Genomic DNA, 25,510 nt, shown 5'->3' with positions numbered 1-25,510 from the left:
TACTGTAATCTCTAATCCAGGAATTTTGCTTCTAGATATTTATCTTTCAGATATATATACTTTCTCTAAGGGAAAAAAGAATACATGTATATAAGAATATTTATAGCAATATTAGCTGAAGTATGACTGAAAATAAATACCCATCAATAAGGATCTTATTAAATAAATGACAAGGTATATTTGCTCAGTAGAATACTGCTGCTGCCATTGCTAAGAATGTGAGAGCTTTATACTTGTAGTATTAAGAGATCCAACATAAAAAATTCAAATGCAGACAAATGGGTATAGCATGGTATAATTCCAAGAATGGCAGAGAATATATAGGTATGTTAATGTTTGTACATGTATCCTTCCACTAGAGATATCCCATACACTGGAAAAAAAAAAAAAAAGGTGTCATCTACACTTCAATAATAAACGTAAAAAAAAAGAAAAAAACCTGGTAATGATGGCTACCTCTAGGGTAGGGAATTGGGGGGCTAAAATAAGAACGGAAGGACACTAACTTTTTCTAATTATCCTTTTATACTTTCTGAATTTGTGCCTTGTGCAGGTATTGCTTATTCAAGAAATAAGCACATTTTTTAAAAAGAATTTTAAATGCCCTGGGGAAAGATTGAGGCTTGGAAAAAGATTAAATGTTATAAACAATAGCCTAGAACAGTAAAAGCCGGACTAACAATATAAGAATGGAGAAGAACAGATCACAAAAATATGGCAGAGATAAAACCAAAAGGACTTAGAACTTCCTACAAGGAAACAGAGAAGAGTTAACCCTGCATCAGCATCAAAGCTGCTCAAAGTACTGGAGAAAAAAAACACAATTGTGCTAATAATTACTCCAGTGGGCACCCAGTAAACCCTGCAATTCTGTATTTCATCAGTAATTTTACTTTCTAATTCTCTCAGATGACCATTTCATATCTTCTTCCTTCTTAAATTTCTATCACCTGACCTCCTCAGCCATCTCAGCTTGTTTCTTATTACAAAAGGAAATTAGAAGCAATATAACAAGAATTACCTTATCTTCCTACCAACACATCTGTATCTGCAAAGCTCTATCTTATGCCCTTTGTGTTAAAACATGATTATCCCTATTTTTATCAGTAGTGGCCAACCCCTATACTTGTGTCCTGGATTTCATCTTGCTTGCCCTCTTAAAAATTTTCCTCTATTATACCTTCTTTCTGCATCATCAATTTCTCACTCTTTATTCAGACATTCACAAGAATGTCTTGACCTCAAGTCCACCTCCAGCTACCATCTCCTATTTCAAAATTCCTCTTAACAGAAAAAAACCTTAAAATATTAGTCTGTAATTACTATCGCTACTTCCTCTTCCCTTAATCTCCTTTTCAGTCATTCTATTCAGGCCTTCCTCACTAGCACTCCATTGAAACCCCTTGTCACCGACAACCCATTTCTCTAGCAATCTTAAATTTCCTCCACAATATCTGAAAAGTTAAGAACTATCTCCTCCATTCTTAAGCAGTTTATTCACTTGGCTTCCTGGATATCACTTTCTCCTGGAAGTTACTTCTATTTCCTTTGCTGGCACCTCCTCTAATTTTCGCCCCCTAAAAATGCTAAAATGTATGGGATTCAGCTCCAAGGATTTCCCTCAATTTTGGCTGTTTTAAGTTTCAGTTACTGAATTTCTATTTGGTTCTTTTACAGATCTGCTATGTCATTTTTGTTACAGTCTCTAACTCTGTTAAAAAGTGCTCAAGATTGGCTTTTATCTCCTACATCATAGTAAACAGTTTGTGTTGGTCCATGTTTGAGAATTCTAGTATCTAGAGCTCCAACGTATCTTACTTCAGTTGTCTGCCAGTTCTCACTCATGCTGTTTCATCTCCTCATATGCCGTTACCTCTGATTCTGTGCTCAACACATTTGAAAACCTAGAAAAATAATTCGAAGCTCAGAACGACACTATCTTCCAATCTCTTCTCTAGCTATATTCTTTCTCTACTACATTATTTCCAAGCCAGCTGCACCTCAAAATCACTTGGGGACTTTCAAAATAGATCTTTCCTAAACCTCATGAAGGGCAATTAAATCAGAATTGGGAGGAAAGTGAACACAAGTTGTTGGCATTTTTTTAAAGTTGCCTGTCAGAGCTTATTATGCAGCCAAATAAGATTTCATCTGATCACAACTATCTATATTAATGACTCCCAAATTTTAACTCTAGCCCAATTGAGTATCCACCCGTTTACCTGAACCATCCACCTGAATATCTAATAAGCATTTCATATTTAACAAAGCCAAAACAGAAGTCCTAATTCTCCCTTAACTCCACCCTTCCCCAGACTTTCCTTATTACTAGCCTAGCCAAATCCGGTAACCTCTTTTGCCTAGATTATTGCAGCACTAGCCTTGTGCTGACTTCTGCCATTCCAACTCCCACCCATCCCATCCCCATCTGCCACAAGGATCTGCCAGAGTGATCTTTTTAAAACATAAATAAAATGGTATCATTTCCATACTCAAAATCCTCCAGTGTTTTCCTATTAAAAAGATAAATAGGGGTGCCTGGCTGGCTCAGAGGGTAGAGCATGGGACTCCTGATCTTGAGGTAGTGAGTTTGAGACCCATGATGAGATTACTTAAAAATAAAATCTTTAAGGGGCCCCTGGCTGGCACAGTTGGTTGAGCGTCTGACTCTTGGTTTCAGCTCAGGTCGTGATCTCAGGGTCATGAGATCAAGCCCCACATTCGTGGGATCCGTGCTTAGCATGGAGTCTGCTTGGGACGCTCGCTCCTTCCACCTCCCCACAGCGCTCTCTCTCTGGAATAAATAAATTATCTTAAATAAATAAATAAAATCTTAAAAAAAGATAAATAAAAATCCAAACAGCTTACCATGGCCTATATCATCTGGCCCCTGCCTACTTCCAATCTCGTCTTCCAACACCTCTCATTCACGAAGCTCCAACTATCTCAGTCCATTTCCTCTTCCAGGAATACTCTTTCCTCTAGATTTCAGTAACAGGCTCTTTTCTTAATGTTCAGATCTGTACTTCAATTCCATTTCCCTTATAAGGAGGTATTTCCTAAACATCCGACCTAAAATAACCACCATCCTCCATAGTTTTTCCATGTTCCCTACTATTCCATAACCCTATTTTATTTTCTTCATAACACTAATTATCTAAAATTACTGTTTGCTATTTATCTTCATCCACTAAAAATAAAATTGCTATTTATCTTCATCCATAAAATTCATGAGAGTGAGGACTCTTTACTATTGCAAGAACCTAAAAAACATTACCTGGAATACTTTAGCGTACCCTCAAACATCTGTTGACTGAATGAATGATGACAGATTGCTCTCATCTAGGTTGCTGGGAGGATGATGTTACTATTTATCAGAGGAGAATTTATGAGATTTATGAAAAGCATCACATGTCAAATACCCTCATGAAATAAAGTTGAATACAAAAACTATTCCAAGAACCACTAAAATGACCGAGTATTTTGGAGACCACCTTCAATAAAGTTATTCTTAGATTAAAATATGACACTATAGATCAATGTATCAATGAAAGCATACTAATAAAAAATCACACATTAGGTGATTTCCATTCTGTTGTGTCTATCCAGAATTCTAATTTGCATTATTATTACTGGCTAGACTATGGAATAAATTCAGTTAATGACAGATTGAATATACTATTTACAAAAATATTTAAAAACAGACATGAGCAGCCATTTGTTAAAGATGCCTTTAATGAGGAATGTCTGGGTGGCTCAGTCGGTTAAGCCTCTGACCCTTGATTTCAGCTCAGGTCATAATCTCAGGGTCATGAGATCAAGTCCCGTTTTGGGCTCCGCGATCAACAGGGTATCTGCTTGAGATTCTCTCTCTCCCTCTCCCTGCATCCCTCCCCCACTCGAGCTCATTTGCTCTCTCTCAAATAAATAAATCTTTAAAAAAAAAAAATTTTTTTAGTAAGAACTTACATGTACCCAAAACTCAGCATGAACAAACTCAAAGGCAAACAAATGGAGAAAATATTTGTGTTAACAAAAGATTAATGTCCTTAACATATAAAGATGTCTTAAAAAATTTTTTTTACAAATCAGTGGGGGTGATACATACAAAAAAAAAAAAAAAACCATGAAAGGCAACTGATCAAGCATAAACAGCCAACAAACTGGCAAAAATGTTAAAGTTCCCCAATAATAAATGAATGCATTAGACTCTATTTATACCCTCCAAAACTTTGCTCATTTGATAAAATGATATCCCAGTATGAAAGAAGTATGGAAAACCTGATACTCATACAATGCTAGTACAAGAGCACTTAGGCAATATATAAAAAAAGCCTTAAATAGTTAACATTCTTTAACCTAACAACTCCACTTCTAGTACTTCTGCATAAGGAAGGAATTAGAAATGGGAGCAAAGATTTCTATATAACAGGAAAAAATAAGAAATAACCTAAACACCTGACAATAGGGGATTAGTTAAATCATGGAACATCCATACAAAAATACTTAGTAATGAAACCAAATAATCATGTAGAAAAAACTACTGTGGGAAAATACACACAATACATTGTTTGAAAGAAGTTACAAAGCTGTTATGTATATAACCTCAATTTTATCAAGACACTTAATAGTATACAATATACACAGAAAAAATGACTGGAAGATTATATAGCAGAATATTAGTAAATAATTTACCAACTTTACTGGCTGTGGTATTACTATTTTTTTTTTCCTGTTTCCCTTTCAGAGCTGTCCTGAATTTCTGTATCTATGATTCTTCTTCTTTGCTATATTTCTTTTCTATTTTCTATTGGACTGATCATTTTCTATCTCCTGCCCCAATTTATAAGTTAAAAATTGCATTTTTATTCTCTTGATACTTATATCAAAATTTAAATTTCTGCAAAAAAACTAAAACTATTCTAAAGATTATCCTAAAAATGACAAGGACCTTTACCCACACCTGGATTCCTTTGTTTTCATGTTTAGCATTCCATTTCTTCTCCAATAATATAAACATTAACTACCAAGAGTAATTGCTATATATTAAAACACAATTGATAAAATGAGTTCATAATGATATTCCAAAAAACTGAAGAGAATCTCTGATAGAAGCTAGGAGAACAACTCGTTCCAAAAACAGATAAAAGGAATGAATTTAATAGTTTATCCTGCCTTTCTTGTACAAACTGTACTTTTGGGTAACCAAATAGCTAATGAGGGAAAGTTTTTTCTGGAAGATTCAAAGCTGTAACACAAAAGGATTCAGAAAATTAGAAAATTTCTGTCACCACTTTACAAACCTTAATGAAATAATGAATCCAAATGACAATGAAAAGCTGGTAAAACATTAGTCGAGAAGCAGAGAGTTGGAGGCACATCAACCAATAAAATACACAGTCCCGTTTGAATCCTAATTTGAACAAATTCTAAAAAGGCCTTTAAAAAAATTTTTTTTAATTTATTACTGAGGTGTAATTGACATACAGTGTCACATTAGTTTCAGGTGTACAACATACTGATTTGACAATTTTATACATTATTCAATGCTCACCACAATACGTGTAGCACCACCTGACACCATACGTTATTACAGTATTACTATTTTATACTCCCTATGCTGTACTTTTCATCTCTGTAGCTTATTTATTTTATAACTGGAAATTTGTACCTCTTAATCCCCTTCAACTATTGAAAAGACTTTTTTTAATCGATTGGGGAAAACTAAACATTGCAAGGATATTAGGTAATATTAAAAGATTACTAGAAATTTAGGGTATAGTAAATAATGGTACTGTGCTTATATTTTAAAAATCCTTATTCATCAGAGCAGGTCTCAAACATTTAACTCTTATAAAACTCATGATCACTTTAACTCTTAAAAATTGCTGAGGATGTCAAGGAACTTTTGTTCTGTGAATTATACCTATTTGCCAGAGGACAGGGTGAGGGAGAATGGCTATGAAGTAGCACATGGGAACTGATAGGTGTGATGAAATGATACTACATCTTGAGTATGGTGGTGATTACATAACTGCATGCAGCTGTCAAAATGCAGAATTATGCATTAAAAAGGATGAATTTTACTGCATGTAAATTACGTCTTTATAAAAAAATGGGAAAACTTTGTTAAATATTTGAGGACCTCAAAGGGCCTTTGTTTACCTAAGTATATATATCCATATTACCATATTAGGCATCAAAATTGGGAAAATTTTAAAGCTGTATTTATTAATTTTAAAATAACAAACTCATTAAATGTTAGCATAAATAGCATTTTAATGGAAAATAGATTTTCAAAAAAGTAAGCACAGTAGAAGTTTTTGCAAATCTCTTTAATATCTAGCTTATTGGGAAACAACCAGATCTTCCTATCAGCTTCTGTGTTCAATCTGTAGTGTTAACACAAATTGTGTAGCCTCAAGAAAACTCCACGGTACACACTATATGTGAAGGTGAGAGTAAAAAAGGCAAATATCTTAGTAGTAGTATGAAAATAGCTTTGACCTCACAAACCCCCATGAAAAGGGTACCAGGGGCTCCCAGACCACACACTGAGCATTCCATCAGTATTTTTGGGTAAAATTATACAATTCTGAAATTCTACTTTAAATGACTCCAGCAAGAGGGACGGTTATGGCTCAGTCAGTTGGTCTTGGAGTTGTGGGAAGAACCCCATGGAGGGCCATGCTTGACAAGGAGTTGGCTTGAGATTCTCTCCCTTTCCCTCTCCCTCCCCCCCAACCCCGCCTCCCATTTCCCCACATGCACACACCCTCTAACAAATACAATCTTAAAAAAAAATAAAATACTCCAGCAAGAATAAAATTTTAAATGGCAGAAATAGAGGAAACAAGAATGACAGAATACTGACAAACGCTGAAGCTGGGAGGTGGTTACATTAAGGTTCATTATACATTTTTCTGCTTGTATGTATTTTTGAAATTTCCTATAACTTTTAAAGTTACAAGTATTTTATTGTCAGTTAAACTGTTAATTCTGGGTGCCTGGGTGGCTCAGTCAGTTAAGTGTCTTGCCTTTGGCTCAGGTCATGATCTTAGGGTCCTTCCGCATAGGCTCCCTGCGCAGCGGGGAGTCTGTTTCTCCCTCTCCCTCTCCCCCTGCTCGTGCCCTCTCTCTCTCAAAATCTTTTTTAAAAATTAAAAAAATAAACTTAATTTTTTAGCCACTTCTGTGATCACTATTATTTCCTTATTTCCCATTCATTTCCTCTTGAAACATTTTTCCACTTAATCCTTCAGTAGTTTAGTAAGGGTCTTTGAATAGTAAACTCTAAGGCCTTGAATTAAAATGTCTTCATTACATCCTAACTCTTGAGTAGAAGTTTAACTGCATATAGGATTCTTGGCTGCTGGTTATTTTCTGTTGGTACTATGAAGATATTACTAAACCATCCTCTGGGATCTGTGTGGGTGGCTGATGACAAATTTGTAGGTCTATAATTTCTTTGTAAATAATTTGTCTTTTCTTTCTGCCAAATATAAGAGTACCTTTCTCCATGATTTTAGGGGTGAACTTATTTCTGTTTATCTTAATACTTGGAAGTAAGATTTTCATCTGCTAACTGTATTTCTTCAACACAAGAAAATTCTCATCCATTATCTCAACAAATACTTCTCCTGCCATTCACTCTATTCTCTTTTTCTAAAATTCCTACACTGGTGGCTCTCAATCTATTTTTCACGTCTCCTGACTACTCGTTCGTTATCTCTATGCTGTACTCTGGGCAAATTCCTTAGCATATTACTAGTGACTCACTCTTTTTCTAGGTCTAGCCTAAAAGTTGTCCTGTTTCCTCCCTCCCCCCGCCCCTCCGCAAATTTCTCTATTTCATCTAAGACAACGCTGACAAGACACGCCACTACCAGTAAAAAAGAAAAAGCACTGTCGAACCTTCACATGAATTGTGAGATGTACTCCGATTTCAGAAATATCAAAATGTTCAACAGTGTGTGTTTTAGAAGCAAATGTTTCTCATTTCTAGGATTTCTGATTGTTTCTTTTACACATCTACCGTCCTTTCACAACTTTTCTAAAAATGCTACAGCTTTCTTTATCTCATTGACAATTATAAACATACTGATTAAACTCTTCAATAGGTTGTTCTTTCTTTAATATGACATGAATTCATTTCCAAATTGTTGATTTTATTGGCTATCCTTCATAGATTTTATGTTTATCATGTATTTTGGAATTTTGGTTTTCAGGCTTATCGAGTAAAATTTTTCTCTGTATTACAGCTCCAAGTCTGGAACTTTTACAAGTGCTTCCACCAAGTCTCTCCAGCCCCAGTGCAGATCCACGTCTTATACTGGCTTTAGAGAAAGTACTGGAGACAGCACAAATCCAGACGCTGAGCTAACAGTTCAACGGTTCAGACCGGTTCAGGGGCTGACCACAGATTCCGTCCCTGTCCTATTTCCTTGTGTCTTCTCGTTTCCGTAAGGATAAGCCTCACGTAAGCCACACCTTGGCGTGAGAGAGCAGCACCCTTTTTTTTTAAGCTCCCCTCTAACACAAAGGAGCCCTACTCCAGCTTGGTATTAAGCAGTGAATCTGATCCTTGGCTCTTCCTCATGTGAGGTTACTTTTATCTATATTAACAGATAATTAAACAGGCTATAATTCCTGACCTAAATACTTAGCAGGTATGTTCATCCTATTTAAAAAAAAAAAAAAGTAACTAAAAATTAAGCAGGATAAAAGAACTGTACAGGCAATATGATTATAATAATATTAAAAAACATATATGACACCAAGTTTGATTCCTGAGATTAGAGATTTCCACTTTCTACATTAAAATTTCCATGCCAAACATGTATTACTTTATAAGCAGATAAAGCAAACTTTAATAAAGTACAGAAAATACATAATTATAATAACACTAAAATCGAATGAACAAAAAAATAGTTGGGGAAAAATCAGAATATGAGTGATTTTCCCAAACTCTGAAATAAAAATTTTAGAAATTTTTAGAAAAAAAATTAAAAAGTTTAGTGAAAGACCATGGCATGCAGGTACAGGGTACAGATTCCCAAATGAAGAACTTAGAATTAGAACAAAGCAGGGTATAATGTACAATACCTAACTAAAAGGTCCTCAGTTATACTGAATAATAAAACTTTAAGGTCTACATAAAACAATAGCTAGATTGGTCCCCTATTTGTGTAAGAGGGCTAAAAGATCTACCAATCGCTTTAAATCATCATGGATCACAGACAAGCACATTTTTTCCCATTCTTTCTTTAGCTCTAAAAAGACTGCATTTCCACCATACACTCCACTTTTTAAGCAATAGGTTTGGCCTTTTAGCAGTATTCATACATTCCTATAATCAGGCAGTTCTGACATGTGATTCCTGAGACAAAACCAAAAACCATTATTCTTATTTTGTTAGAATCGCCAATAAAGTTGTTCCAGAAGACACCCCCTACTTACCATGAAAAAATAGCCTAGTATCTTTCTCCAAAAAATGAAAAAAAAAAAAAACCATATTGATGCAAATTAAACAGCAGAACATCCAATCAGTGTAGCATAGAAAAACGATAACCAGAAAACCAAAAAACAAAACAAAAAACAAAACAAAACAAAAAAACCACCAAAACCCCAAAGGCTGTTGTGAAAGCCTTGGGCCAGTTTCCTTCCCTACCCAAATGTTAGAATAGTAACAAGATTACTGCAAGAAAGAATTACATATCTAAAAACACCTAAACAGTAGCTGACATATCTCTCTCTCCCTTTTGCCCTTCAATACTTAAATTAACTACAAAGTTTTAAAAATCCAACTTTTTGTAATGCTTCCATTCACTATTAATTTTAAAAAGCACAGCTACCAATTAGTTCACAACTATGCAGTTTTCCAAGGGTAATGGGAAATTCCAAACATGAGGCTTTTTGCTCTAAAGAAGTAATGATTTCCATAAACTTTTCTTCCTACCTCAAACACCTGACTGAATTTTAAATACACCCAGTCTTAAAGGATAAATTTGTATTCATATAGAACAAAATCTGGTAAAGAACTAAAATTTGAGAGACTGAGTAAGTCTTGGTTTGAACTATGAGGAAATTTTCTGACTAGAAAAAACTTTGGAAAGATACATAAATCCATACTTTGTCTCTTCCCACCCATTTTCAAATACACAGCAATGGTAGACAAAGTAAAACTTCAAAACCAGAAGTTCTCTAAATCAACATGCATTTTCTCAGTGAAAAAGAAACAAATATTAACAGTGAGTGAGGCTGGAGCTTGGGGCATGATGAGCTGCTCTACCTTCCAAGGAAAATGGGGATCTGGTGTCTAAGGGGTAAGAGGCACTAAACATACCCATCACGAGGGGGTCCAGAGTCAGACTCACTGCCTTAAACAGGCTGAAGCAGAGGTCATTTTTGTTAAAGGGGAGCTTAAGAAAAACAAAAAGTCAAAGAAATTCCAGAGTCCCAGTAAAAAAATCTGTGTCTTCTCATTCACTGTGAAAATTATTATATTATTTCCATACTTATCAAATACAAAAATTCAAACCAATGATGAAAAGTTTTAAGCATTTCCTCTGGGCATACTATGCTCTAACACAGACAAAAAAACTTTATTCTTAGTTTCAGGTAAAACACATCCTGAAGTAATTTATCTGGCTTCTTGCCAATTAAAAAGACAGTACACCAAGGGGCAGTTTTCCTATTACCAAATCTTCCCAAAATTAAAATTTCCAGGTTCCATTACTAAATATGCTGTTGTATACTATGCAGCATTTATTCTCATTCTCTTTAACTTTTATTTTCTCAAATTTTTTCCCTATTCCTTTAAAATTGGGACAAAATTCACATTTAATGGCCTTCTGGAGTACTTCCTTATTTTACCCTACCTTGTCACCATTCAATAAACTAAATTACCATTTTAAAAAGTCTATTTTAGGGGCGCCTGGGTGGCTCAGTCGGTTAAGCATCAGATTCTTGATTTCAGCTCAGGTCATGATCTCAGGGTCATGAGATCGAGCCCCACCTTGGCTCTGCACTGGACGTGGAGCCTGCTTAAGATTCTCTCTCTCCCCCTCTGCCCCACCCCTGATCTCTCTAAAACATAAAACAAAACTAAGTTAAATTTGTAAAGTACAATTTGAGAAAAATAAAAAGTCCATCTTGTATCTAATTCATACAATGTTGCTATTTTTATAGTATTTTAGAAATAAATCACTGTACTGAAGTATTTAGTGCTCTGTAACAATCTACTTCATAAATCCACAAAAATCACAAATAAATCTCCTAGGATTTTTTTAACATGTATAGATCTCCACGACCTTAATTTTGTTCAAACTTTAAAAACTGGTTTCTAAAAACTACCAGCGCTATCTTTAGAAGTCTGTCATTCTATCAGTATTTTGAAACTTTTTTGTCTCAGAATTCCTTCTAAACTCTTAAATATTACTGAGGTCTCCAAAAGCTTTTGTTCATGTAGATTATATATTTTAATATCTACCATATTAAAAATTATGACAAACTATGATTTTCTGTTTTAAGAATAATAAATCTATTACATTAACACAAATTAACATTTTATGAAAAACTATTTTCCAAAAATATAGACAAAAGCTTAACGAGAAGACCATGTTTTACATTTTTGCAAAACTCTTAAAAAATGTCTAGGTTAAAAGAAAACAACTAGAGTCTCATATTTTGCCTCTGCATTCTGTTGGCAGCATGTGGTCTGGAGTGAAGTACAAAATGAATATCCAGTCTTACAAAGATATATGCCTGGAAAAGGGGGGAGTAATGTGACTGCCTTTCAGCATTCTTTGATACTATATACCAAACTTGACAAGTGGCAGTTTCTTATAGGTCAGTTGTAGTGTAAAACCTGAAACCATACTGATAAACTTTCTACACACTTGTGACTGGTCTATCTCAAACTTTGAATGGATCTTTTCACCCCTGCATGATTTTGTAACGTGAATTTATATTTGACAACTACTGGTTCACTGAGTTATCATATAGATCTTCCAAATGTTGGCACATTTCTTTATAATACAGTAACCCCCCAAAATCCCATTTATTAATATCACTCTCCATCTCATCAGAAAAGTATCTTATTAGTAAAAGCTATCAAATTCACAGTAGTAGTTTCGAGTTTTCCAAAATTCTAATTTTCACTGGAAAACCCAAATTTTATCATTGGTAGCAAATACTGTCAGGCTTTTTTCCTTTAAGTAACCAGCTCACTTTTTTTTTTTTTTGGAGAAAATATTTGCTCTTAAATACATGAATCTCTCAATAACCATAGTTTGTCAGTTGTTCTTTCAAGAAAAAACAATCTTTCATGAAAACAGCATATAATTCACCTTGCAACTCCTACAACTGCACAATGAAATTTTTTTAAGGCAATCACCTTATTTTGGTATACAGCAGAAATGCTTTGTTAAATCATACTTCCCATTGTATCACAAAGAATATTACAAAGACAAGCAGCAAGAACAGCAAATCAAAAACAGAATGATACCACTTTACACCCATTAGGATATTAGGATGGCTATGATCAAAAAGAAAGACAATTGTAAATGTTGGTAGGAATGTAGAGAAATTGGAACACTCAATGGTGTAGTCCCTTTAGAAAAAGTTTGACAGTCCCTCAAAACATGAACAGTTAGCATACAACCAAGCAATTCCACTCTTTTGTATATATACTCAAAAGAAACAAAAACATGTCCACACAAAAACTGTCCACAAATGTTCACAGCAGCATTATTCATAATAGCCAAAACGTAGAAACACTGTCCCTCAACTGGATATATGCTGCAGTCTATTCATTTACCTTACTGTGGAATATTATTCAGCCACAAAAAAGGAATGAAATACTGACACAGGCTACAATACAGATGAACCTTGAAAATATACTAAATGAAAGAAGTCAGATACAAAAATCCACAAAATGTATTATTCCACTGATATGAAATAATAGGCAAATTCAGAATAGGCAAATCCAAAGAGACAAAAAGTAGATTAGTGGTTGCCAGGGGCTAAGAGGAGAGAGGAAATGAGGAGTAGCTGCTGATGGGCATGGGTTTTTTTGTGAAAACACTCTAAAAGATAGTGGTGATGGCTGTACAAGTCTGTGACTACATAAAAACCACTGAATTATATATACTTCAAAGAGTGAATTTTATGGTATGTGAATTATATTTCAGTAAAGCTATTTTTTAAAAAAGGAAATGCAGCACTCAAGGGTCGAGATTTAGTAAAAATAACTATTTTGACTGGTTCATCAAGATCATCCTTAAGTGAAAGTGCATTTTTCTTTAACTGCAAGTACATGATCATGAAGAATACAACAACTAGTAGTATAGTTTGGTGCCACTACTTTCATTTTTGCTAAGACACAAGCCATTTTGTGAAAATGTAAACACAATGAGGGGCACCTGGGTGGCTCAGTCGTTAAACGTCTGCCTTCAGCTCAGGTCATGATCCCAGGGTTCTGGGATTTAGCTCCACATGGGGCTCCCTGCTCAGCGGGAAGCCTGCTTCTCCCTCTCCCACTCCCCCTGCTTGTGTTCCCTCTCTCACTGTGTCTCTGTCAAATAAATAAATAAAATCTTAAAAAAAAAAAGTAAACACAATGAAAAAGGCAAGTAACTTTAGTATTATTAAGAAAAGTAATCTGACATCAAGGACCTCTGAGAGGGTCTCAGGGATCCCCCAGGGGTCCACATGCTTTGATAACGGGTGCTCTAAACCATTGCTTCAGAAGGCTCAAATGCAATTAAAGGCTTGCCAAGTACAGATCTGAGGCTTTAGAACAATTCCAATTTTCTAAGTATAGATGACAAATTTCTCCAAAAAAAAAAGGTAATCTCTATTGTGATAGGAATTATTTCAATAAATCAAATTCAAGTGTCCTAATGTAAGAGTTTGGAATCTTTGACTCAAGTGCAAGGTTATAATAGTAGTAGTCACCACAAGAACCCAAATACAAAGGAGAAGTGTAAAACTAAGGATTTAGTGCACAACAAAACACTCAATAACATGTCATCTAAATGAACATTACGGTAATGACGATACCATCTCTTTTAAACTGTATTATTTAATTTCTGCCAACAGTGAAAGAGCAGACTTCTGAAATTTCTACCCATACTATCAATGACAATATAACTAGCACAGTTAATACTCACTACACACTTGGAAGAATAAACTATCACAGACTCAAAGAATTTTAAGTCTGGAAGGTACCCTAGGATATAGTTACCTAGTCCAATAACCCCATTTTATATAATGAGACAACCGAGTTTGCAAGAGAAAACATAATCTGGCCACAGTCACACAGTTAGCTAGTGGGTGAGACAACATAAATGGTCTTGGCTCCCAGTGCCATGTTTTCACCATGCCAACCTGACTCCCCAGACAAATATAATGCAAAAATATTTAATTTAGATCACAAGAAGCACAACCAAGACACCTTACTTGCCAAAGAAAATTTTGTAATGCTTAATAATACCAATCAGATGTGAAAACAGATATAAAATTAAAGAAAAACTACAAACATAATTTATGGCATAATAAGAAATGAATTCTTGACTTCAAAACTTCAAAGAACAATCTGGAAGACACCTTGATGTCTACTTTTCATACAAACAAAGGGAAATGTATCATCACCTTTAAAGATAGATACTGAAAACACCTTAAAGCAAAAAATACCCCTGCATGTCAACAAATCACTTATCTATGGCATGACAAGACTTAAGACTCACCTGCAGGACTGTCAGCATTCTCTCCTGGGTGTAGCTGTATACCAGTAGAATCTATAGAGTTTACTGTAACTGTCTGTAGATTTGGCAACTGACCAGTGCTTAGACTAACTGGAGTTGAAGTCAAGGCTCCACCTGCTGCAACTTGACCAAGCGTGAGTGTCTGAACAGGCGTCAAAGTTATTTGTTGGGCAGCAGTATTCTGTATTTGCAAATTCTGCAAGTTCTGGACCCCTTGTACTTGAAATGTTTGCCAAGTTATCTGTCCAGAAGGGGTCACTGTCTGTGCCTGAATTAAAAAGGTTCCAGGATTCAGCTGCAACTGAAGATTCTGCAAAGCCTGTTGTGATATATTCTGACCACTGGCTTGCACACCATGGATTGTCTGTGGTGTAATGCCTTGCACAATTTGGGCTTGACTGGTTGGCTGCTGAGACTCTGGAAGTTGTAGATGTTGTACAACAGGCTGTGCTGTAGAAACCTGAATATTTTGAGCCTGTGTCTCTTCAGAAATAGGCGACTGGATATAATTTCCCTGAAGATCTGAAGAATGGACTTGCCCACTAGAAGCAGTCAAGCTATTTGTATTTTGTTGTAATATACCTGTACTATCTATAGTAACAGGCAACTGTGATGAAGATGATGTTGGCACAAATAAATCTGTATCAGTATTAGTTTCATTAATATCAGGAGAAACCCGCTCACCAGTCCTTTCTGAATTGTCTGAACTATCCATAGCTTGTCCTGTGTTTATCAAATGTCCATCGGCATTAATGCCTGCAGTCATTGTCTGAGAACTGCCCGAGAGTCCCAAAGAATCTAGATCGACACTATTGATTGGTACAAAGGTAATATTTCCTGGCAGACCAAGAGGCACATTAGCAACTACTTGGGTTTGGCCAGGAAAAGATGAACCACCAATTGCAACTCCCTGAACCTGGACTTGACCAGTCTGTGGTATGAGATTCTGGATATTAGCAGGAGGTGTTCCAGAGGCAAGCAAGGTTTGATTAGAGCCAGGAATGATCTGAATTTGGCCACTTTCTTGATTTATACCCCCATTATCTGAAGAGCCTGTGAAACCAATCTGAACCTGCTGACCATCTGTTGACTGAATCTGTGGTATTACTTGATATTGAACATTGGACACTGTACCATTTGACGAATCTGATCCTGGTGCAACTGAAAATATTTGTTGATTCTGCAAATTCTGAAGGGGAAGGACATACTGCCCACTCGAAGTAGCAGCACTTGGAATCTGTACTAGATTACCAGCTTCATCTTTTATAGTTGTAGGTGTGGCTGACAGAACCTCCCATCGGTTTGGTGCTCCTCCTAACTGTGCAGAAGCCAAATCACCTGTCTGGATAAAGAAAACAAAAAATGTTATGTGATATATATTTGTGGCATATTTAAACCAGTCCTCAAAAAAAAATCTAAAAACTGACAGAAATTCTACCTGAAATTAAAAGTTCTCTTAATAACACAGCAGACTTCAAATACTGAAGCAGTACTATATAAACTACAATAATCATTATTTCCAGTTTTGTTAGTTACTGCAAAGATAACCCATGCTATTTGAACAGGAAAAAAATTTCAATCAGAGTAATCTTTGTTTTACGAACTGGTCTTCTAATTCCTCACCTATGATCTCTAACCCATACAGTTAAATCAATAAAAGTATAAGTGGCTAGGAAAGATTATGGACAGCTCAAACCAAAGATCTCAAACACTGAAGAGTTAAAAAAAAAAAAATACATATAACCTACTAAAAATATATATCACTAATTAGGTACATTATATTTGTATACAAAAAACAAACATAACCAGTACAGTGTTATCAAGTCATCTGAGTTAGAAAAGTTAAGATTTGTGTATTATTGCTGTAAACCTTAAGTCAAACTATTAAAGCTACTCTTTTATGGCATGCATTAATGTCCTCCAGAGTAAACTCTTGGCTAAGGCTATTCCATTAGCAAGCCATCAAATTCTTTACTTTTCCCATGAACTACCAAGAAAAAAATAAAAAGAGACCTTAAAAATTTTTAATGAGTTAAGATTATTGCCCTGTGACCACATGGCAAAGTCACTCCATCTGAAAGGTTTTTCTAGACTCTAAAAGCTGGAGGACATAGACGATGGTTTTACCTACTACTATTTATGTTTGCAGTAAGACATATCCATTGTGCATTCTGTAATGTGACAGAATTCTCAGTTATCATCCTCGTATTTTATGGATTAGGCAATAGTGGAAAAATACCAACAAAGGAAAGCAGAAAGCAATAAAATCTTACACATCAATGTCAAAGAATAACATTTTTTAAGGGAATAAAGTAATGTCTCACAATGGAGCCATTCTCTTAATGCCAAGTTCTATGATAATGATTTATAAGATTATATCATCTACTCCTTACAACAATCCTGTAAGGTAGGTGTTATCACTATCCTCATTTCACAAATGAAATAATTGAGAAACAAAAATCACACAGGTCTCAAATGGCCAAGACAGGATTTTTAAAACTAGGCCAAGTCTAACTCCAGAAGCCTGGCTTCTATACTAAGCTTGTCTCCCACTAAGACCAAGGGTAAAGATAGGGGGAATGAGATCCTATATGAATTACTCACCCTCAAAATAAAGCCATTCCTATGCCACTTCCTTCTAGATCTATATGCAATTTCCTGTGACTCTGTGTATCACTAGACAATGAAAACATAAGCGTATCTAGCCCAGCATTCTCAACATAGGACCCACACCTGGGCTTCAAGGGATCTATGAATCCTCTAAATGAACATAGCAACTTTTTGAGAAAGTACAATTGGGAGACAGAGGGATAATCTAAGGTTTCATCATATTCTCAAAGGAGGTATATGACCACACAAAAAGGTTAAGACATACACTGTTCTCTCAGTATGATCCATTCCACAAAATACAACCATTATAAAACCAGAAGATTTTAAGAGTTTCTTAAGGAAACTACGTAATTTTCATGCAGATACGTAGTTGAAAAGCATTATTTCAATGGATGAACCACAGTTTAATGATTCAAGAGATTCGAGCATATCTGCCAAGTTGAAATAAGCATATGAGTAAGCCCATGAAATAAACAATCTCTATTTCAAATGGTTCCCAATTTATCCAAGCAGACATACACATACATGCTACTACTATGTGAACAGTGGTGCAAAACGCTTTTTGGGAACACAGAAGATGGGGAAAAAAAAAAAAGATCTCACACAAGAGATATTTAAAGTAATCTTAGAATAAAATTTATGACTTCACCATAGGCAGCTAGGAAAGAGAGACAGAGGCATTCATAAAGGTATAAAAACAACAGCCACAGACAAAAGGAAACTCTAAAGAATGTGTAGTTTGGAGTTCAAGAGAGGATCCAGAAAAGGCTCATATTCATAGAGAAAAGTAATGGGGAACAAGACTAGACATTTTATCAAGGCCTGTAGTTAATGGCTTTGTAGATCCTGCTAAGGAGTTTGGACTTCATCCTACAGATAGTAAATGAAAGCTATAAAAGGTTTTTAAGCAAGTGAGTGGTGCAATCAGGTCTGTGTTTTATAAAGATAACTAAGGCCCAGTGAAGGAGACTGAAAGAAAGCCGGAAGAGACTAAAGACAGATAAAGAGTGGAACCCAGTACAAATGTATAGTCTTGAACTAAAATAACCATCTTTTAAATACAAACATTTAAACTTATCAAACTTAAATTACTAAAATAAAGACCAGTCATTAAAGTTCCATGTCATTCTTCAACTTCTATCTGGTACAGGAATTAGAAGTCTAAGTCATCTTTCCCAATATCAGAGCAATAATTCATGTTTCATTTCAGTCTCTTGGCATTTTAAATAAAGACATTTACATCTATACTTTATAGTGAAATCTACACTAAAATATAATGCCTAACATCCAATCTTTATTTTCCTAAGGTTGTTGTTTACCTCTGGAGAATTGACTGTTGCATTTTTTTTTTTTTGACCAGCACTAAATTTACAATTATTCAACTTATACCAAAGAATACAGTATCTTGGGTACAGATTATTTTACAATACTGGCATTTTATCCTTTTTCATCCTCAAAAAAAAAGTGAAATTTGTGGCATTTTAAGTATTACTTTTTACAAAATTGTAGTAAGGACAGATTTTCAACCATCAGTGAACAGCTTTTTATTCAAGAAATTCCGTGAAAATAAATACAGCTACTCAAATGACAAATCTGAGTAAGTACTACCCAAGGACCCCTCTCCGGAAGTTAAATAAAAATAAACTGTGGTACCACTTTTCCCAACAATGCAGGCCATTAATTGAAGGGAAATCCCCAAACCTAAGACAGCATGATGTATTTGAACTTTTCTGAATAAACCTAAGGTGAAACGGATATACAAGAAATATTTATGAAGCACAAACCCAGAGGGAGGAAAACCAGCAACAAATAATTTAAGAAGAAAGACAGGCAACAAAGAGGATCTTTTAAATGAAATAAATTTACTGTTTTAAAAAATTTATTAAGTATTAAATGTTTTAATGGAATCGGAGAGAAAACATCGAGTCAGAAAACTATTAGACCTTCATGATTTTTAAGCTACCATTATGCTTGGGGGAGGGGAGTACATTACACTAGAAAGGAAAGAACTCAGAAATGACTTCTAGTCCTAGCTAGAATTGTGGAATTGTGTGTGATTTAGAACAGGACTCAATTTTATGTTGAAAGTGGGAAAATTATTACCTTGCGGGGTCATAAGAACCAAAAGTGTTATGCTTTACGAACTATAAAGCACTATACAATCCTAAGGTAACATTATGATTAGTAAGATTATGAGGACAGAGGATGATCTGAATGCCTAGTACAATTCCTGGCATAAAGATCAGTAAATATTTATTGAATGAATAGTTAAAGTATTTACTTTAAAATCATCGCAAAGAAAATGATAGAACTGATCAATAAAACTGACCTTGAGATAATTAGTCTTCTATGAAAAACTTTACACACCAATTTTAAACCTATTTATTTCCATAATTCCACAATAAGCCCCCCAAATTTCCAAACTACAGAACTTTACTAAGCCCATGTAAGAGAAATTTTATCAGCAGTACACCACAAAAAAATATGAATTAGAAAATCATCTGAGACCAAAGAACAGTTGTAAAAATGTCTGTTGTTAGGCTATTGGAAACACTATAGAAACAAAAGAAGAGAGACATAAAAACACATAACCCAGCAAGAACTAGTATTTGGTTCAGCTAACCCTCAAGAAAAATCTAGCAGTGTTTCTCTCAATAATTCTAATATTCTTTTTAGACAACTAACAAGACATCATCTGACATGGAAGTTGGCATTATTGTAAAAAGTTGTAACTGAAGGTACTCTTGAGTCTCCCTCTGTACATAAACACATAATCACAAGGTAAAAAGGACCAAAACCAAGAGTAGCCCTGGGACGTTGCTATAGCAATTCATTACAAGGGCATTCTCCAGTGCAACCAGGCATAAAAATGGAGGGGGGGAGGGGCAGTTGAATGGGGGAAAAAAAAAAAGAGGCTATCTTCTCAGATAATACCTGTGGAAAGGAAAAAAAGAAAAATTCATACCACTTATTGCATAGCATTCAGAAAGGATTAATAACTTCTCAGTTCCCACAAATGGCTTTTTGAAAGCCAGAAACAGGCAAGGGCAGAGTGTTACTGGAAACAAAAACAAGTATGAAGCTAAGGTGGAAACAAACTAAGAACCACTCTTAGGCAAATACTCAAGTTTCTTAAAATCTTCAAGGAACACTGAAGAACTCAAAACCAATTTCAAATAAAAACAATTACCCAGCTAACTGATTACAATTTAAACTAAAGTACAAATGGACTAAGCAAAATTAACAACCCAGAAATTCACATCAATACAGATTGGACAAACTTATATTGCATGAAGGTCTACATCTTATATTTCCTGGTTTATTACTAAAATTAACTATACAACTTCTAATAGTAAAGTAGAAAAAAGAGACCTGCCACCAAACCAACTGTGGGAGTCCATGCTGTGGGACATTATAGGTGAGAATGGTTTATGATTAGACCTATTCAGCACTACACTGGGGATAACCATTCTTGGCCAGGATCCAGAAAGAACCCATACCATAATATAACAAATTCTAAATTCAAAACACCTAAAACAAATCTCCAGGGCAGGTGACTGGCTTTTCAATGCCCTATTAATCTTAAAATACTAAACTAAACAAGCACAAACTTGAATTTTATGTGTATATTTCTATTTGATTTTAAACACAACAATACCATATGCAATGCGGTACCCTAGATTAGATCCTGGAACAGAAAATGGGCATTAGTGGGGGAAAAAAGTGAAATGAGAGTAAAGTCTGTAGTTTAGTTAATAGTGTATAACTGTTAGTTTCCTAGTTTTGACAAATGCACTATGGTTATACTAACATTAGGGGAAGCTGGGTGAAGAGCATACGGTAACTCTCAGTTCTATCTCTGCAACTTTTCTATATATATAAAATTATCACAAAATAAAATTAAAAAAAAAATCACAGCTACAAAAAAGCTCTCTACAGACCTCTGATTCCCAGTAACTGAGTGATTACAGTAAGATTATCTAAGCACATTCTTAAATAGAAAAAAATGCCCATAAAAATCACTTAAATTCTTTCATTTTCTGAGATGTACATGCCTGAAATTCACTTTTAAACTGGAAAACTAATTTTGCCACTTGCTAAGGCAAACATATTCAAGCCAGTCTTACTAATTCTACTCAGTGAAAAACTTTATGCATGCGTACCAAACATACAAAGAAAAAAGTGCTCCTACTGATTCTAGTTCATGTTCATCTGGCGGGAAATGTGATGTCAGTAGAGATTTGGTAGCTGAGAGGAGGAGTTGAAGAGGCATGGAAACAACCTCCCTACAAGTATATGACCACAGCAGGATAAGACCAGAGACAGTGTTCTATTGCCAAGGCTGAGATTCACATCATATACAAGTACATATACATATTTTTCACCCATAACTTCCTCCTTCACTCCTCCCCTCCCCCATCAGTGAGCCACATAAACTAGGTAAGTTGCAGTCACAAGAAGTTTTTCGTTGTAATTGAAAATACTGTAAAAAACAAGAAGAAGCAATATGCTTTGCAATTTTACTTGTGCAGTGGTTTTTTAAGGTTAAACCATTTGTTTTGGCACTGTGGGGCTAGACAGATAATTCATAAAAAGGCTTATCAATCCGTAAGTTTGTTTAGAAGTAACCATGCTTCTCACGAACATAATTTTATGCTTTTACATTTTAATCAGCTTACAAAAGCACAAAACCCAGAATATTTTTGACATTAAAGCTATTCACACCCCTCTACAGTATCATTTGAAGCACTAAAATTACAAATACAATATTTAACAATACAGCTTAACATTAGCTTCACTTTTGGTGTCTAGACATACTAAGAATTTCTTGCAGACTATGCCAAATACCATACTTTTTTGTCTATAGTGACCAGTCAAAATACCACTACACAAATCACTTCCTATAAGCCACCTCAAAAGAAACCTAAAACGACTGGGGGAGCTTTTTAGTATTTTAGTAAGTGAATCTACCTACATGTTTAACACAACAGCAACGATTCAAACAGATAAAAATCACAATTAACAGTCTTAAAAATTGTGTCTAGCTAATTTGTATTAAGCTCTCATACAACACACTGACCAGCTCCTCCCCCCGCCCCCAAACTAAAAACACTACAGAAACCCACACCTTATCAGACCAGTAATCGTAATAAAATGAAAATACAGCTTTGCCAACCAAATTCAACTGTAAGTACAGTATACGTTAGTATGCATGTAAATACAATTCCTTACATGTAGTTTTGTTTCTAACGCTGGTATTTCATATTCAATTTCAAAAGCCAAAGTATCATCTAAGTAACTTCGCCAATTTCAACGGCCGCTAATTGAATGTTTCACTTACTCCACTTAATGAAAAATTCCTGCAAATTTAAGTCTGCAAAAACTAAAATTCAACAATTTAGAATGGCCATTAAAAAAGCACTCACAAAGTATTCACTGCTGCATACAAAAGGGTAATTCAAAGAATAAACCTTCATTCCTTTTTTGGTTTCTTTTTAGCAATTTGCGATTTAAATCAGTAAGCTCTAGTAAGTTCCAGCAGAAAAAGCTCCAGGTTCAAAAATACTAGAAACTAAAGACTTAAAGACACTGCCCCTGTAGTTGATACTATCTATGGCCGATAGGCTGTGCTTGAAAATTTTGTAGTGTTCAGCGAAGGAGTTTTCAGCACTGATATGAATTGCTCAAACATCCATTTTGGAGTCCTCTACCCCCGCCCTCTCTGACTTCATTTTGTAGTGAATTTGGATCGAGGCGCCGCAGTGACAATTTAGAGAAAGCCTGGGCTGGCCTCTGATCCACACGGGCATGCGAAAGAGCCCGAAAGGGCGCCCCAGCTGCGCGATCCGTCCGTATCGCGGAAGGCGCGGGCGCCGGGGAGGCCTTTCGGGCTGGCGGGCGCGCCGCAGGCCCGGGATGGCGGGCGCAGGGCCTTGGCGGGGGCGGGCCGCGCGCGCGAGACTTACCGCTCCGGCGGCGGCGGCGGGGGCCCCGGCTGCGGCAGCCGCCTCCTCCTCGTCGTCGCCCGGCGATGGCGGCCCTATCTTGCTGCAGGTAGCGGCCAGCAGGGCGAGCGGTGACGGCTGAGTGTCCTACCCCCGATGGGCGGGTTCAGAGAGGGAGACAGGGGGAGGGGGTGGCGGTTAGGGCCGGGCCGCCGCTCGCACAGGAAGTGCGCCTCGGTCCTCGCAGGCTGAGCCCGGGCGAGCGCCAGCCCGCGCTCTCCTCCTCCTCCTCCTCCTCCTGCTCGACTCCGGCTCGCGTCCTCCCGCTCGCACGCACACCGACTCCACCGTCCGCGGGAAGGCGGGCGGCGGGCGGCGCGCCGGGCCTCCACCTTCCGCCCGGAACCCACCCCCGGGAGGGTGCACACGCTCGCACGCTCACACTCTCATACACACACACTCACACACACACTCACAAAAAGGCGGCGGGAGGGGGAGCGCGGGCGGGGTCGGAGCGTTGGCGCCTCGGGCGGGCAGCTCCCGGGGCGGGGGGAGGGGAGGAGAGAGCCGCGGAGGGAGGGGAGAGGCGAGGGGAGGAGAAAGCGGCGCTAGGGGGGAGCCGGGCCGTGGCTCAGCCGCTCCTCACCTGGGCCGCCGCCGCCGCCGCCACCGCGCCGTTTCCGTGCTGCTGCTGCTGCTGCAGATACTCGCCGTGGCCGCCGCCGCCGCTGCCGCCGCCGCCGCCGCCACTGTCCACGTCCAAGGCAGCCATTTCCTCTTGTTTCACGGGCTTTTCGGGAGCTGCAGGCACAGCGCGGGGGGGTGGGGGTGGGGAGGAAGGCGGGTGGAGGAGAGGGAGGGGGCCCGCGGGCCGAGGCGAAATTACTCCGAAAGCCCGGACCGAGTCCCCTTCCCCTCCCCCACCCGCCCCCCGGCGGCGGCGGCGGCGGATCCCTCCTCCCCTCCTGCTGCTGCCCCCGCCCGCCGCTGCCTGTAACCCTCCTCCTCCTCCTCTTTCCCTCCTCCTCCTCCTCCCCGCGCTGCCCCTGCCCCCTCTCCTCTCCTCCCCTTTCCCTTCGCGCCGCTCGCTCTCACTCGCGCTCGCTCCTCTCGCACCGTCAGTCACTCACACACGCCCGCCCGCCGCCCGCGCCCGCACACGGGGGGATGCGCTCCCGGCGGACCGGGCCGCCCGCCCCAGGGCCCGGCAGGGACACGGCGTTGCTGGGGCTTAAGGGGTGGACGGTGGCTGGCCGGGAGGGGAGGGAGGCGGAGGGGAGTGCGGCTTTCTGCCTCTCACAGACACTCGGTCGCACACAGGGGGCCGGGAGCCGGCGGCGGCGGCCCCGGGCTGGCTGTGGTCGGCGGCGGCGGCAGCGGCGGCGGCAGCAAGGGTTGCTCTCTCTCGGCTTTACGTACCGGTCATAGTGTGTTTAGGGCACCTCAGGCGGGGCTCCCCGCCGCCTTACACATGGTGAGGAGCGAAGGCGGCGGCGGCGGGAGAGGATGCGGGAAGCGGCGGCGGACACGGCCGGAGCGGTCCGGGGATTTTTTTTTCCTATTTTGATTGACTGTGCGGGAAACACAAAAGGTGGAGCCTCCAGCCCAAAAGGGGGGAAGAGGGTGACAGCCCGCCCGGAAGTCCCGCCTCTCTTCTCCGCGCTCATTCGCCACCACGCTCTCCGTTGCCAACGCTCATTGGCCCGAATACCCGTCCGTCGCTCGGCCAGCCGGCGCGCTTCCTGTTTGCCCCCGGGTGGAAGGGGAGAGACAATAAGCGGCCGTGGCGGCGTAGGTTCCTGAGAGCGGCTACGGCTCAACTGTTACCCCGCTGTGCCCGCCTCGTTCGCCGGCTGCAGCTGTCAGGCCTTAGACGCAGGCCTCTTCCACCTCGCAGGTGCTTGGAGCAGGCCCAGCCAAGCTGTAAGGAGCTGGGCTGGGGAGGAAATCCATCCCCGGCGGCTCCGGTTCCACTCGACGCTTCCTCCATCCCGACGGCAGCCTCCGCGGGATCTCCCCAGGGCCTCACGCTCTCGGAGCCGCCGCTTCCCTGCGCTGCCAGGAGGCCGCTGCCGCTCAGCCCCGGGGCTGCTGCTACGGCCGCTGCAGCTACTGAGCAAACCAGACCCGCCCCACGAGCCCGGGGGGGAGGGAGCTGGTATTGGGGGAGACACCCCCTCCGAGGCT

At 38.5% G+C, this 25,510-nt stretch overlaps 1 protein-coding gene across 1 annotated transcript in view; it reads right to left on the bottom strand.

Annotated features, from left to right (window-relative positions):
- The window catches only part of SP3 (Sp3 transcription factor), a 54,606-nt gene extending 29,680 nt beyond the window's left edge, over nucleotides 1–24,926 (bottom strand). The window contains exons 1-4 of the mRNA XM_028121884.2: nucleotides 24,743–24,926; nucleotides 23,970–24,124; nucleotides 23,345–23,470; nucleotides 14,751–16,110 (exon numbers count right to left, since the gene is read on the bottom strand). Coding sequence (XP_027977685.2) covers nucleotides 14,751–16,110; nucleotides 23,345–23,470; nucleotides 23,970–24,124; nucleotides 24,743–24,749 — 1,648 coding nt within the window. The 5' untranslated portion in view covers nucleotides 24,750–24,926. The remainder of the gene's footprint in view (nucleotides 1–14,750; nucleotides 16,111–23,344; nucleotides 23,471–23,969; nucleotides 24,125–24,742) is intronic.
- Nucleotides 24,927–25,510: the final 584 nt, after the last annotated feature.

This window comes from Eumetopias jubatus, unplaced genomic scaffold (genome assembly GCF_037043125.1).
Source record: "Eumetopias jubatus isolate StellerSeaLion01/CBP00866 unplaced genomic scaffold, mEumJub1_p1.0 scaffold_3, whole genome shotgun sequence".
Classification (NCBI taxonomy): Eukaryota; Metazoa; Chordata; class Mammalia; order Carnivora; family Otariidae; genus Eumetopias; species Eumetopias jubatus.
Note: the sequence above shows the minus strand (reverse complement) of the source record. Positions and strands in the feature narration are given on the sequence as shown.